The sequence below is a fragment of the Orycteropus afer genome, unplaced genomic scaffold, assembly GCF_000298275.1.
Source record: "Orycteropus afer afer isolate SDZICR_OR568_19922 unplaced genomic scaffold, OryAfe1.0 scaffold00146, whole genome shotgun sequence".
NCBI classification, from domain to species: domain Eukaryota; kingdom Metazoa; phylum Chordata; class Mammalia; order Tubulidentata; family Orycteropodidae; genus Orycteropus; species Orycteropus afer.
Window position 1 is genome coordinate 330093 of NW_006921733.1, and position 13135 is coordinate 343227.

A 13135-nucleotide genomic window follows, 5' to 3' on the forward strand; every position below is an offset into this window, starting at 1 on the left:
TGTCTGTGTTAATTGGTTTCCCTTTTCTTTGTTGAAGAGGGTCTGTGCAATCCTTCTGCCTAGTCCGCCATCTTGCCCCGCCTCTTTGGTTATAGAATTCTTAATTGATAATCTTTTTCTTTAAAGCACGTTGACTGTGCTATCCCATGGTCTTCTGGTCTCAGAGATTTCTGATGAGAAATGTACTATTAATCTCACTGAGAATCTCTTTCATGCAATAATTTTTTTTTTTTTAAATCTTGCTATTTTCAAGTATCTTTGATTTTGTCTATGTGTCTAGGTGCTTATGTCTTGAATTTATTCTTCTTGGAGTTTGTTGAGCTTCTTGGATGTGTAGACTAATGTATTGTCCAATTTGGGAAGGTTTTGTGTATTATTTTAGTTTCTCGGACTTTTTTTCTGCCCCTTTCTCCTTCTTTTCCTTCTTCTTGTGTTGTTGTTACTTGCCGTCGAGTCGGCCCCGAGTCATAGCAACCCCTCCTTTGGTTTCCGAGGCAGTATCACTATGGAAGTAGGATTGCCCAACCTTCCTTCGAAGGAGTGGCTGGTGGGTTTGAACTGGCAGCCTTCTGGTTAGCAGTCAAGTGTCTTAGGCACTATGCTACCAGAGCTCCTTCTAGGACTCCCTTTATATCTATGTTTGTATGCTTGATGATGTCTCAAAGGTTTCTGAAGTTCTGTTTATTTTTCTTCATCCATTTTTCTTTGTGTTTCCCAATCCAGATGAATTTCTATTGATCTCTTTTCAAGTTTGGGGATTCTTCTGTCAAATCAACTCTGTTGTTGAGCCCCTTTCTGAAAAAAACAGAGTGTATCATAGGTTTTTAAAGGTCATCTTCTCAAATATTTCCCTTAAATTTCCAGCCAGGCTCATGTTTGCTCCAACTCTGGCTCTTGTTTACAGTGGCAAGTACTGAACGATTTTGAATAGACTTGAAGTCCTGCTGGATGCCATCTGATCTTATGGTCTCAAGGTAGATGAGGTTGTGGTTCATGCTTACTATGAGTCCTGTGTATTCATTTCTTCTTTGATTCTTTGTTGTCCTTCTTTCTCTTTTACCTTGAATGAGTAGAGACTAGTAGTTACATCTTAGATGTCTACTTATAAACTTTTAAGAATACTCAGTAAAATAGGATGTAGGACATAGATTTTATAAACCATTTTATGACAGTTTACTCAGTTGTCCCACAATACTGTGGTCCTAAGGCTTCAAACATCTTAAACCAATCTCATAAGATATACGGTTAAGGCTAAGAAGTATCCGTTCCTGTTCCCCCATGTTCTTCATTGTATATATGAATATAAATGCATATATATACAGATACATGTATACACATATACATACAGATACATCTGTATTTGCACACAAATGCAGGACCTGTTCACATGTCATACATGCATACATATTTAGCCATGTGTATATTTTTTGGTTCTTAATGCAAAATTGTGTCATAGCATTTACCAGAATACCCCTTTTTTATGTGTACTTCTCAGTAACACCATTTACCTTGGTATAGTTGTATATACTTCACAGCAACAAATGTCTGCTATCTGGAGGGTGATTCACAACCCTAATGTAGCTGTTGGGGAGCTCTGGTGGCATCATGCCTAAGACATTTGACTGCTAACCAGCAGGCTAGCAGTTCAAACCCATCAGCAACTCCTCAGAAGGAAGATTGGTTGGTCAATCTACTTCTGTAGAGATACTGCCTTGGAAACCCAAGGAGGGGCCTCTGTGAGTCCACTTGACTCGACAGCAGTGAAATTTTTTGTTTGCTTTTTGTTTGTTAGTATGTATGCTGTTAACCAGCATTGAACACTGGTCCATATATATGCCTTTTCTTGTCTCATGAAGGTATAACCATATAAAATTTTTTCTGCTGTAATTAATTTATTTTACTCAGCATAATGTCCTCCAAATTCATCCACATTATATTTTGAGAACTCATTTTTTATGATTACATAATACTCCATTGTATGCATGTATCACATTTTGTTTATTCATTCATCTCTGATGGGCACTTAGGTTGATTGCATTTTTTTTACTATTGTGAATAGTAGTACAGTGAACATAGGTATGCATATGTGTGCTCTCCAGGGTGTATCCAAAGAGTGGGCTTGCTTGATGCCAATAATGTAGTTTTATTTCTGATTTCTTGAGGAAATTCCATACTGTTTTCCATAGTGGTTGTACCATTTTATAACACCACCAGCAGTGGTTAAGAGTTGCAGTCTCCCCATATCCTGGCCAACATTTGTTGCTTTCTGTTATTTATTTAAAAATCGGTGCCATTTTGCAGGATCGTGAAATGGGATTTCATTATAGTTTTAATATTCATCTCTTAAATGAATACCAGAAAGATGCAAAGGTGCTGGACTGTGTGAATCTTAACAAATTATAGAGAACATGGCATAGAATGAGAATTCCAGAACATGTTACTGTGCTCATGAGGAACCTGTACATGGATTAAGAGGCAGTTATTCATGCAGAAAAAGGGGATACTGCATGATTTAAAATCAGGAAAAGTGTGCATTGAGGTTGTATCCTCTCCCCATACTTAATCAATCTGTATACTGAGCAAATAATCTGAGAAGACTATGTGAAGGAAGAGTGTGGCATCTGGATTGGAAGAAAATCATTAACAACCTGTGACATTCAGATGACGGAAGCTTTCTTGCTGAAAGCAAAGACAGCTTGAAACACTGAAGAAGATTAAAGACTAGAGCCTTCAGTATAGATTACAATTTACCATAAAGAAAACAAAAATCTTCACAACTGGCCAATAAGCAACATCATGACAAATGGAGAAAAGATTGAAGTTGTGAGGAATTTCATTTTACTTAGATCCATGATCATTGCACACGGAAGCAGCAGTTAAGGAATCAAATGATATATTGCATTGAGCAAATCTGAAAGTTGTTAATGAGTTTTCCTCTAATCCTGATGCTGTGTTCTTTCTCAAATAGTCCAGTTTCTTACCCTATTTGCTCAGCATGTAGATCGAATAAGTATGCTGAAAGAATAGAATGCCAACCCACGCTTTCCTAATTTTAAACTGTGCAGTATCCCCTTGTTCTATTCAAACAGCTAGCTCTTGGCCTATGTATAGGTTCCACAGGAGCATAATTAAGTGTTCTGGAATTCCCATTCTTCTCACTGTTATCCATAATTTTTAATAATCCATGCAGTTGAATGCCTTTGCATAATCAATAAAACATAAGTAGACAGAGACTTTATTTGAGATCCTTCTAACATCGGCAATTGTATTTCTCATTTTATATGCTTTTCTGAATCAGATTTGAATTTCTGGCAGTACCCCATTCATGTTTGATGAGCATGTTGTTGTTGTTCTTATGGGCCATCGAGTCAGACCCGACTTATAGCAACCCCTCCTTGGGTTTCCAAGGCAGTATCACTACGGAAGTAGATTGCCCAACCTTCCTTCAAGTATTTAATTTTTAAGAGGTCCCAGGTATCTAACTTGTCTTCTCCTATTTGTGAATTTATAGTTGTGTCTTATAATTTATTTCTAAATTAGAGGCCATAGTTTTGTACCTGTGTCATCTTCCAAGAACTTTATAATTTTTCTCTTTGATTAATTTTGAGGTTTTGTGTGTGATGTGAGTTTTAATGGGTCTTACTTCATTTTTCTGGGGCGAATACCTAGTTTTGCCAGCATCGTTGATTAAAGCAACTGTTTCTTCCCCATTGAATGAATTTTAACCCTTTGTCAAAAATCAGTTATCCATAGATGGATGAATTTATTTTTGGTTTCTCAATTCTGTTCCACTAGTCTATGTGTCTTATCACTGACCCAATACTAGGCCATTTTGATTACTGTACCTATAATAGTACATTTTAAGATTAGGGAGGGTTAGACTTCCTATTTTAGTATTCATTATTGTTTTGACTATTCTGCACCACATTCCTTTCCATATAAAGTTGATTGTTTCTCCTTTTCAGTAAAGAATGTTGTTGGAATTTGTGTTGGGATTGCATTTTATCTATAGAAAGCTTTGGATAGTATTGACATTTGGTAGCATAGTGCCTAAGGAGCTTGACTGCTAACCAGAAGGCTGATAGTTCAAACCCAATAGCTACTCCTTGGAAAGAAGGTTGGGCAATCTACTTCCGTAGTGATACTGCCTTGGAAACCCAAGGAGGAGTTGTTATGAGTTCGGTCTAACTTGACAGCAAATAACAACAGCAGTCTATAAGTACATGATGTCTTTCAGCTTATATCTCTTTTAATTTTGTACTTTTCATCATACAACCTTTCACATCCCTGGTTAGGTTTATCCCTGGATATTTTATAATTTTGGAAGCTATTTAAGTTGTATTGTCTTTTATTTTTGCATTTCCCTGTTATGATAAAGGAAAAGTGCCCCAGTGGTTCAGTGGATAAGCTCTTGACTAATAAATTAAAAGTTGGTGGCTTAAACCTGCCCGCTGTTCCACAGGAGGAAGATTTGACAGTCTGTTTCTGTGAAGATTATAGGCTTGGAAACCCTGTGGGGTAGCTCTGTTTTGTCCTCTAGGAAAGTTATGAGTTGGAATCAGTTTTACCGAACAGAACAATAGGGTAAAGGAACCCAACTAATTTTTGTGTTTTGATACTGTACCTTAGTAGTACTTTGCTGAATTCTTCTATTAGATCCAGTACTTGTTTTGTGGAATCTCTGGGTTTTTCTACCTATAGGATCATGTCATCTGTAAATAGAGATAATTGTACTTCTTCCTTTCTAGTTTGGGTATTCTTTATTATTTCCCTTTCTTGCCTTATGGGTGTGGCTAGGACTTCCAGTAAAATATTAAATAAGATAATGGGCATCCTTATCTTATTCCCACTATCAAGGTGAAGGCCCTCAATTTTTCTTTGTTCCAAATAGCGTTAGCAGTTGGTTTTGCATATATGCCCTTAATTATGTTGAAGAATTTCACTTTTGTTCTTACTTTGCTGAAATACTTTATCAGGAAAGAGTGTTGGATTTTATCAAATGGCCTTTTCTGCATCAATTCAAATGATCATGTTGTTCTTTTCCTTTTGTTTTATGTATGTGGCAGATTACATTGATTAATTATCTAATATTGAACCTTTCTTGCTTTCCTGGTATGAATCCCACTTGACTGTGGTGTATAATTGTTTTAATATGCTTTTGGTTCTATTTGCTGGAATATTACTGAGAATTTTTGTGTCTTTGTTCATGGGGATATTGTTCTATAATTTTCTTTTTTTATGATAGCTTTACCTGGCTTTTGTATTTGGATGATGTTGGCTTCATAGAATGAGTTACAGGAGTATTCCTTCTTCTTGAGTAAGATTGGCGACCATTCTTCTCTTGGTGTTTGGTAAAATTCCCCAGTAAAGCCATCTGGTCTTGGAATTTTTTTTGTTGTTTTGGGGAGTTTATTTGTTTTAAATGATATCTTCAGTTTCTTCTTCTGTTTTTCTTTTTCCTTTTTTTTTTTTTTTTTGCTTTGGGTGCACATTTACAGAGCAGAATTTGTTTTATATTCAACAGTTCATGTACATTTGGTTTCACTCCCTGATTACCATCCTTAACCCTAACCTATTCTACTCCTCTCCCTTCCCTGTGACAGCCCCATCCGTCCCTGTGCCCTTCTTAGTTATGCTCTCCTGTCTGTCCACCTTTCCCACCATGTGAGTGCTGCTCCTCTGGTGCCCCATGGCTCATTGTTCCAAGGGGTATATCTCCGTGGAGTGAGTGTATTGCCCTGGGTGGGGTGATCTGTATGTAAGTCTTTCTACTGTTTGACTGAGAGACAGTCCTTGGGAGTGAGTACTATCCCAGGCCTGAAGTGTATCCCAGGGCTGTAGTGTTGGGGGACCCCCCAGACTCCATCCGACCAGTAATTTTGGTTGTTACTGTGTTTTAAAATTTTTTTCAACACTTTTCCTTCTGCTCTACCCAGGATCTCTAGTTTTGATCCCTTCCCAATTAGTTGGCATTGGTAGCTGTGCCCCATCTACTTCCTCTGGTCTTGAGATCTGTTTTATCCTAGGGCTGATTGTTTCCAAATGCCCTTGGTTTTCTTCACTCTTCTTTGCTTCAGATGAGAGGAGACCATTAGCTGCATCTTAGATGGCCGCTCGAAAGCTTTCAAGACCCCAGTCGTTACTCACCAAAGTAGGTTGTGGAACAAGATTTTTATGTATTTTGTTGTGCCAATTGAGCCTGGTATACCACAGTACTATGGTCCTGAGTCAGCAGACCTGGTGGTTCTCTCTCCCTAGGTGCTGTCTCTGAGGGACTACTCCAAGTTTGTCTTCTGTTGCTACTGTAATAATTGTTGTTATTTTGTATCACCAGTATCTGTGCAAGATTATCCTCAGTTGAATCTGTTCCTGGTCTAGGGTATATCCTGTTCACAGAACCCCATCTCATTTTCTCAATTGTCTATGCATTTATCTGTAGTTGGTGTTTGGTGTTAGTAATACAGTATTGTGTATTACAGTATTGTTTGGTAATACAGTATTGAGGATATACTGGTATTAGTCTCTGTCATCTTTATCTTATGTTCACAATTCAGTGCCCTCCCTTCCTCAGTGTTATCATGCTGGTCACAGACTCTTTTCTATACCATCCCTCACCTTACCTAACTTTGCATGTGGTCCCCGACTAGTCTGAAATTATCCCTTCCCCTTCCATATCATCCCTGGTAACCTACAAAGTGAGTTCCCTTCCCTAAGCAAACCCTTCCTTCACTTTTTATAGTCATGGGCTTATACAATATTTGTCCTTCTGCAACTGACTTATTTGACTCAGCGTAATGTCCTCCAGGTTCATCCCTTGTGAGATGATTTGTGTACACTTCATTGTTCTTTACTGTAGCATAGTATTCCATTTTGTGAATATACCATAATTTGGTTATCCATTCATCTGTTGATGGGCATTTAGGTTGTTTTTCATCTCTTTGCTATAGTGAATTGTGCTGCAACGAACATGGTATGCATATGTCTGTTCGTGTCTTGTCTCTCACCTCTTTAGGATATATTGCTAGTAAAAGAATTGCTGGTTCAAATGGTATTTCTGTTTTCAGTTTTTTAAGGAAATGGCATACCATTTTCCACAGTGGTTGTACCATTTTACAGTCCCACCAGCAGTGTATGAGAGTTCTAATCTCTCCGCAACCTCAACAACATTTGTTATTTTTCGGCTTGTTGAATTTTGCTATTATTGCTGGGGTGAGATGATATGTCATTGTTGTTTTGATTTCCATCTCTCTGATGGCTAATGATCATATGGATTTCTTTACCTGTTTTTTGGCCGCCTGTATATCTTCTTTAGTCAAGTGTCTGTTCATGTTCTTTGCCTGTTTTTCGGTTGGGTTGTCTTTTTGGTGTTGAGGTGTTGAAGGTTTCTATAAAGAGATTAGTCCATTGCTAGATATGTCATAGCCAAATATTTTTTCCAAATCTATAGGTTCCCCTTTTACCTTTTGGGAGAACTCTCTTGGTGCACATAAGAATTAAATTAATTAATTATCTTACTTTCTTAAGGGTGTGTCACCCTGGATTGAGTGGTCTGCATGTACATCTTGTTAACTATTGGGCTGAGAGCCAGCCCCTGGGAGTGAGTTTTATTCCAGGTACAGAATGTATTCCAGGTCCATAGTATTGGGGGTTTCACCGGACTCCATCTGACCAGTAATTCTGGTCATTATTGAGTTTTTGGATTTTGTTCCACGTTTTTCCTCCCACTTTATCCAGGATCTCCAGATTTGATCATTTCGTGAGTGGTTGGCACTGGTAACCAGGCACTATGTAGTTCTTCTGGTCTCGAGGGCCATCATGTCCTTGGCTGATTGCTTCCAAACGCCCTTTTTTATTTTTTGCACTCTTCTTCACTTCTGATGCTAGGAGACTATTAGCTGGATCTTAGATAGCCGCTTGAAAGCTTTTAAGACCCCGGTCACTACTCACCAATGTAGGATGAGGAACAAGGCTTTTATGTATTTTGTTGTACCAGGTGAGTCCAGTGTCCCCTAGTATTGTGGTCCTGAGACAGTAGATCCCTTGGATCTCTCTCCCATAGTGTCTGGATGTCTGTGAGGGATTGCTCTGTCTCTGTATTCTATTATTTCCGTAAGGATTGCAGGTATTTTGTATCACTGGTATCTGTGCAAGATGAGCCTGCGCTGAATCTGTCCTTGGTCTAGAGTATACTCCAGTTCACTGAGCCCCATCTGATCCTCTCAGGTGTTTATGTGTTTATCTGAAGTCTGGTGTTTGGTGTTAATGGTAATGCAGTATTGTGGGCACACTGGTTGGTATTAGCATCTGGAAGGGGAGGGATTAATTTCAGGCTAGTTGGGGCCAACATGCTGATGTGGGTAAGGGGAGGGATATATGGAAAGAGTCTGAGACCACCGTGATAACATTAGGAAAAGGGAGGACACTAAATTGTGCACATAGGAGATAGGCACAGATGCTAATACCAAGAATTTAATTTTTAAAAGGTCCCAGTCATCTAGTTTCTTTTCTGCTGCCTGTGCGTTTTGGGTTATGCTTGATAGTCAAATTATGCCATAAAGTAGGGCCCCTACATTTGCCCCTATTTTATCTTTGATGAGCTTTATAATTTTGGATTTTACATTTAAGTCTCTGATCCAACTTGAGTTTGTTTTTTGTGTGTGGGTGAAGTATGGGTCTTGTTTCATTTTTCTGTAAGTGGCTTTCCAGTTTTGCCAGCACCATTTATTAAAAATGAGGCTATCTCTTCCCTATTTAATGGGTTTTGTCCCTTTGTCACACATCAGCTGTCCATAAATGAATGGGTCTATTTCTCGGTTTTTGATTCTGTTCCATTGGTCAGAATGCCTTTCGCTGTACCAGTACCATGCTTTTTTGACTACTGTGGCTATATAGTAGATTTTGAGATCGGGGCGTATGAAACTTCCAACTTTGTTTTACTACTTTAGCAGTGCTTTTCTCATCTGCGGTCTCTTTCCTTACCATATTAAATTAGCGATTGTTTTTTCCATGCCCTTAAAAAATCAGGATTGGGATTGCATTGATTATATAGACTGCTTTGGGTAGTATTGACATTTTCACAATATTCAGTCCTCCCATCCATGAACATGGCATATTCTTCCATTTATGTAGATCTCTTCCATTTTCTGAAGAAATTGGCAAAGGACAAGGCTCTGGGAATTGACAGAATACCCACTAAGATGTTTCATTAAATGAATACTGTGCTGGAGGCACTCGTTTGTGCCGAGGAATTTGGAAGACAGCTACCTAGCCATCTGACTGGAAGAGATCCGTATTGTACCTATTGCAAAGAATGGTGATTCTGTAGAATGTGGAAGTTATCAAACAATAGCATTAGTAACACACTGAAGTAAAATCTTACTGAAGATAATTAAAAAACGATTGCAGCAATATATTGATAGAGAATTTCTAGAAATGCAAGCTGGATTCAGTAGAGGACTTGGATGAGGAATATCATTGCTGGATGTCAGATGGATCTTGGCTGAAAGCAGAGAATACCAGAATGATATTTACTTGTGTTTAATTGACTATGCAAAAGCATTCGATTGTGTGGATCATAGCAAATTATGGATAACATTGAGAAGAATGGGAATTCCAGAACGCTCATCAGGAACTGTACATAGACCATGAGATTGTTGTTTAAACAGAACAAGGGAATACTACATGGCTTAAAATCAGGAATGGAGTGCATCAGGGTTGTATCCTTTCACGATAGTCATTCAGTCTGTACGCTGAGCAAATAATTTGAGAAGCTGATTATATGAAGAAGAGTATGCCATCAGGATTGGAGGAAGACTCATTAACAGCCTGCGATACGCAGATGATGCAACTTTGCTTGCAGAGAGTGAAGATGACTTGAAGTGCTTATTGGTGAAGATTAAAGGCTACAGTTTGCAGAATGGATTACATCTGGACATACAGTAAATGAAAATCCTTACAACTGGACCAATAAGTAGCATCACGATAAATGGAGAGAAGATTGAAGTTGTGAAAGATGTCATATTACTTCATTCTACAGTCAACAGCAACATGCATGTGAAAGCTGGACAATGAATGAGGAAGACTGAAGAAGAGTTGATGCTTTTGAGTCGTGGTGCTGGAGCAGAATACTGAAAGTACCAGGGACTGCAAGAAGAAGTAATAAATCAGTCCTAGAAGAAGTGCAACTGCAGTGCTCCTTGGAAGTGAGAATGGCCCAACTTCGTCTCACCTACTTCGGTCATGTTGTCAGAAGAGACCATTTCCTGGAGAAGGATATCATGCTTGGTAAAGTGGAGTGTCATCAAAAAAGGGGAAGTCCCTCAACGAGATGGATTGACATAGTGGCTGCAACAATGGGCTCAAGTATAGGAAGGATTGTGAGTCTAGCCCAGGACCCAGCAGTGTTTTGTTCTGTTGTACATAAGGTCACTATGAGTCGGGGCCTACTTGACGGTACCTAACAACAGCAACAACTTGTAGTTTCTTGTAGAGTTTTGTAATTTTCTTTGTATAGGTCTTTTGTCTCCCTGGTAAGATCTATTCCTAACTATTTTATCATTTTGGGTAGCTGTTGTAAATGGTATTATGTTCCTTATTTCCTTTTCAAAGGTCTCTTTGTTAATGTAGATTAATCCAACTGATGTCTGTTTGTTGACCTTGTATCCTGCCACTTTGGTGAACCTTTCTATTAGTTCCAGTCATTGTTTTGCTGAGTCTCTTGGGTTTTCTACGTATAGGATCATGTCATCTGCAAATAGAGATAGCTTTACATGTTCTTTGCTGATTTGGATGCCTTTTATTTCCCTTTCTTGCCTTATTGCCCGGGTTAGGACTTCCAATACAATGTTGAATAGAAGTGGTGGTGGAGGGAGGGCATCCTTGTTTGGTTCCCATTCTCAAGGGAAATGCTTTGAGTCTTTTTCCATTAACAGTACTGCTGGCTGTTGGTTTTACTTCTGTGGACTTTTATTATGTTGAAGATGTTTCCAAGCTATCTGTATTTTGCTGAGAGTTTTGAACAGGAATGGGTATTGGATTTTATTGAATGCCTTTTCTACATCGATTGATATGACCATATGGTTCTGTTCTTTTCTTTTGTTTATGTGGTGGATTACATTGATTCTTTTCTGATGTTGAACCATCCTTACATACCTGGTTTAAATCCCACTTGGTCATAATGTATTATTTTTTTGATATTTGTTGGATTCCGGTGGCTAGGATTTCGTTGAAGATTTTTACATCTATGTTCTTAAGGGATATTGGTTTGTAGTTTTTCTTTTTAGTGGTATTTTTCCCTGATTTTGGTATCATTGTTATGCTTGCTTCATAGAATGCTCTGGAACAGCTTGAGTAGTATAGGAGTCAACTCTTCCCTGAACGTTTGGTAGAATTTTCCAGGAAGCCATTTGGACAGCCCTAGTTCTTTGCTCCCTCCTTTCTCTTCATTTCCTAGGGACACTACATCTCTCTTCAGCCCTCCTTTTGCTTCCCTTTAATTCTTTCCATATGTGGACTCCCTCTTCTCTCTATCCGTCCCCCTGAGGCTCTGACAATTCTGACCACCTTACTTTGCTTCAATAGCACTTCTTTGTTTCCCTGATTTCAAAAATACTGTGCTGTTATGAGTCACCCTCTCAGGTTTGATTATGTGGTATGTTTGTTTTTGGCTTCCTGGGTTCCCTGACCTGGGGATTATGCTTCCTGACATCTCAAAATGGGTATGCAGGCAGGTCACAGAAGATCAGTTGATGTCCGTTTTCCAGTTGGTTTCATTCCGTCACTCCTTCTTCTTGGTGCTTGGTTCAATTTTCCAGCTCTCGTTATATGTTCATGGGTCAGAGGTTCTTATTGTGTCTGTTTTATTTAATTTTTCAAGTCTTTGTTGTAGGGGGAATTTTATGGTGTATCTAACTAAGCTGCCATCTGACTAAGCTGCCATCTTAACCAGAACTCATCAGTAATAATGTTCTGAGTAAGCACTGTCATTCAACTTTCTTACTGGTTTATATCTCCTTTCATGTGGAAATATATTATTCATTCTACTATTAGACTTGAGAGGTTGTGGTGTCATAGCATTATATGAACTTCATTGTATAAATTAGTGTAAAACATCTTAACTAGGTTTTTTGATGTTAGCTCATTTTAATCTGAAGCTGTTTTTGTGAAAGTACAATACTCATCACTGTGTAGTATTCTTGATTATGCAGGTTCTTTCCTAATTCAGCAAGTGTTAACAGTCTTTTTGACTAACATAAAATAGGACAGTCTGCAGTATTTTGTGGCCGTTCTGGAAAACAGCTGAAGCGGTGCCACAGCAGTCAGCCTGGAATGCTGCTCGACAGCTGGTCCCGCATGGTGAAGAGCCTCAATGTGTCATCTTCTGTGAACCAGGCAGCTCATCTGATCGATGGCAGCGAGCCCTGCTGGCAGTCATCTGGGTCACAAGGAAAGGTAGCCACACATCGAGATTTAGATTTTTTTGCCTGTTAGATTTTCAAAATGAACTTGGAAACGTGGGATGGAACCTGTCAGCACTCATTTTATATTTTAATTAATAAGTTATTTTAAAGTTACATGAATAGCATATCATTCATCTTTTATTTTCAGAGGTTTTAAATAGTACAGCTAACTGATTTATTTAGCTGACAAATTAATGGAGGGTATCGTAGAGGTTTTTATCTTCTTCCCACCTAAAATGTAATGAATCCAGATTCAACTTCTGGGTACAGTTTTCTCTAACATGCTTACAAATATGTTTTGAGCTTTGGAATGCTCCTTCTATTTGAGTATATACCCAGGTCAAGTTAGGAGAGAGAATTTTCTCTACCTTGATTCCAGTGTTTTCTATAGCATACTCCCAAGATTGGTGATCTGTAAATACATCTTACTGGGGCTTAGGCTGAGAATTTCCTCTAATGAAGAGGTAATGGAATAGAATAATCTTGTTTGTGCCAGATTAAAAACAAAATTTTTTATCCCTCTCGTAGTACAATATATGTTGTTGTTCTTATGTGTTGTTGATATAGCGACCCCTCCTTGGATTTCTGTGGCAGTATCAGTACGGAAGTAGATTGTCCCATCTTCCTTCCGAGGAGTGCCTGGTGGGTTTGAACCGCCAGTCTTCTGATTAGCAGTC

At 38.6% G+C, this 13135-nt stretch overlaps 1 protein-coding gene across 1 annotated transcript in view; it reads left to right on the top strand.

Annotated features, from left to right (window-relative positions):
* HERC2 (HECT and RLD domain containing E3 ubiquitin protein ligase 2) overlaps positions 1 to 13135 on the top strand; it is a 554454-nt gene that overhangs the window by 326196 nt on the left and 215123 nt on the right. Inside the window, exon 50 of the mRNA XM_007945978.1 lies at positions 12260 to 12450. Coding sequence (XP_007944169.1) covers positions 12260 to 12450 — 191 coding nt within the window. The remainder of the gene's footprint in view (positions 1 to 12259; positions 12451 to 13135) is intronic.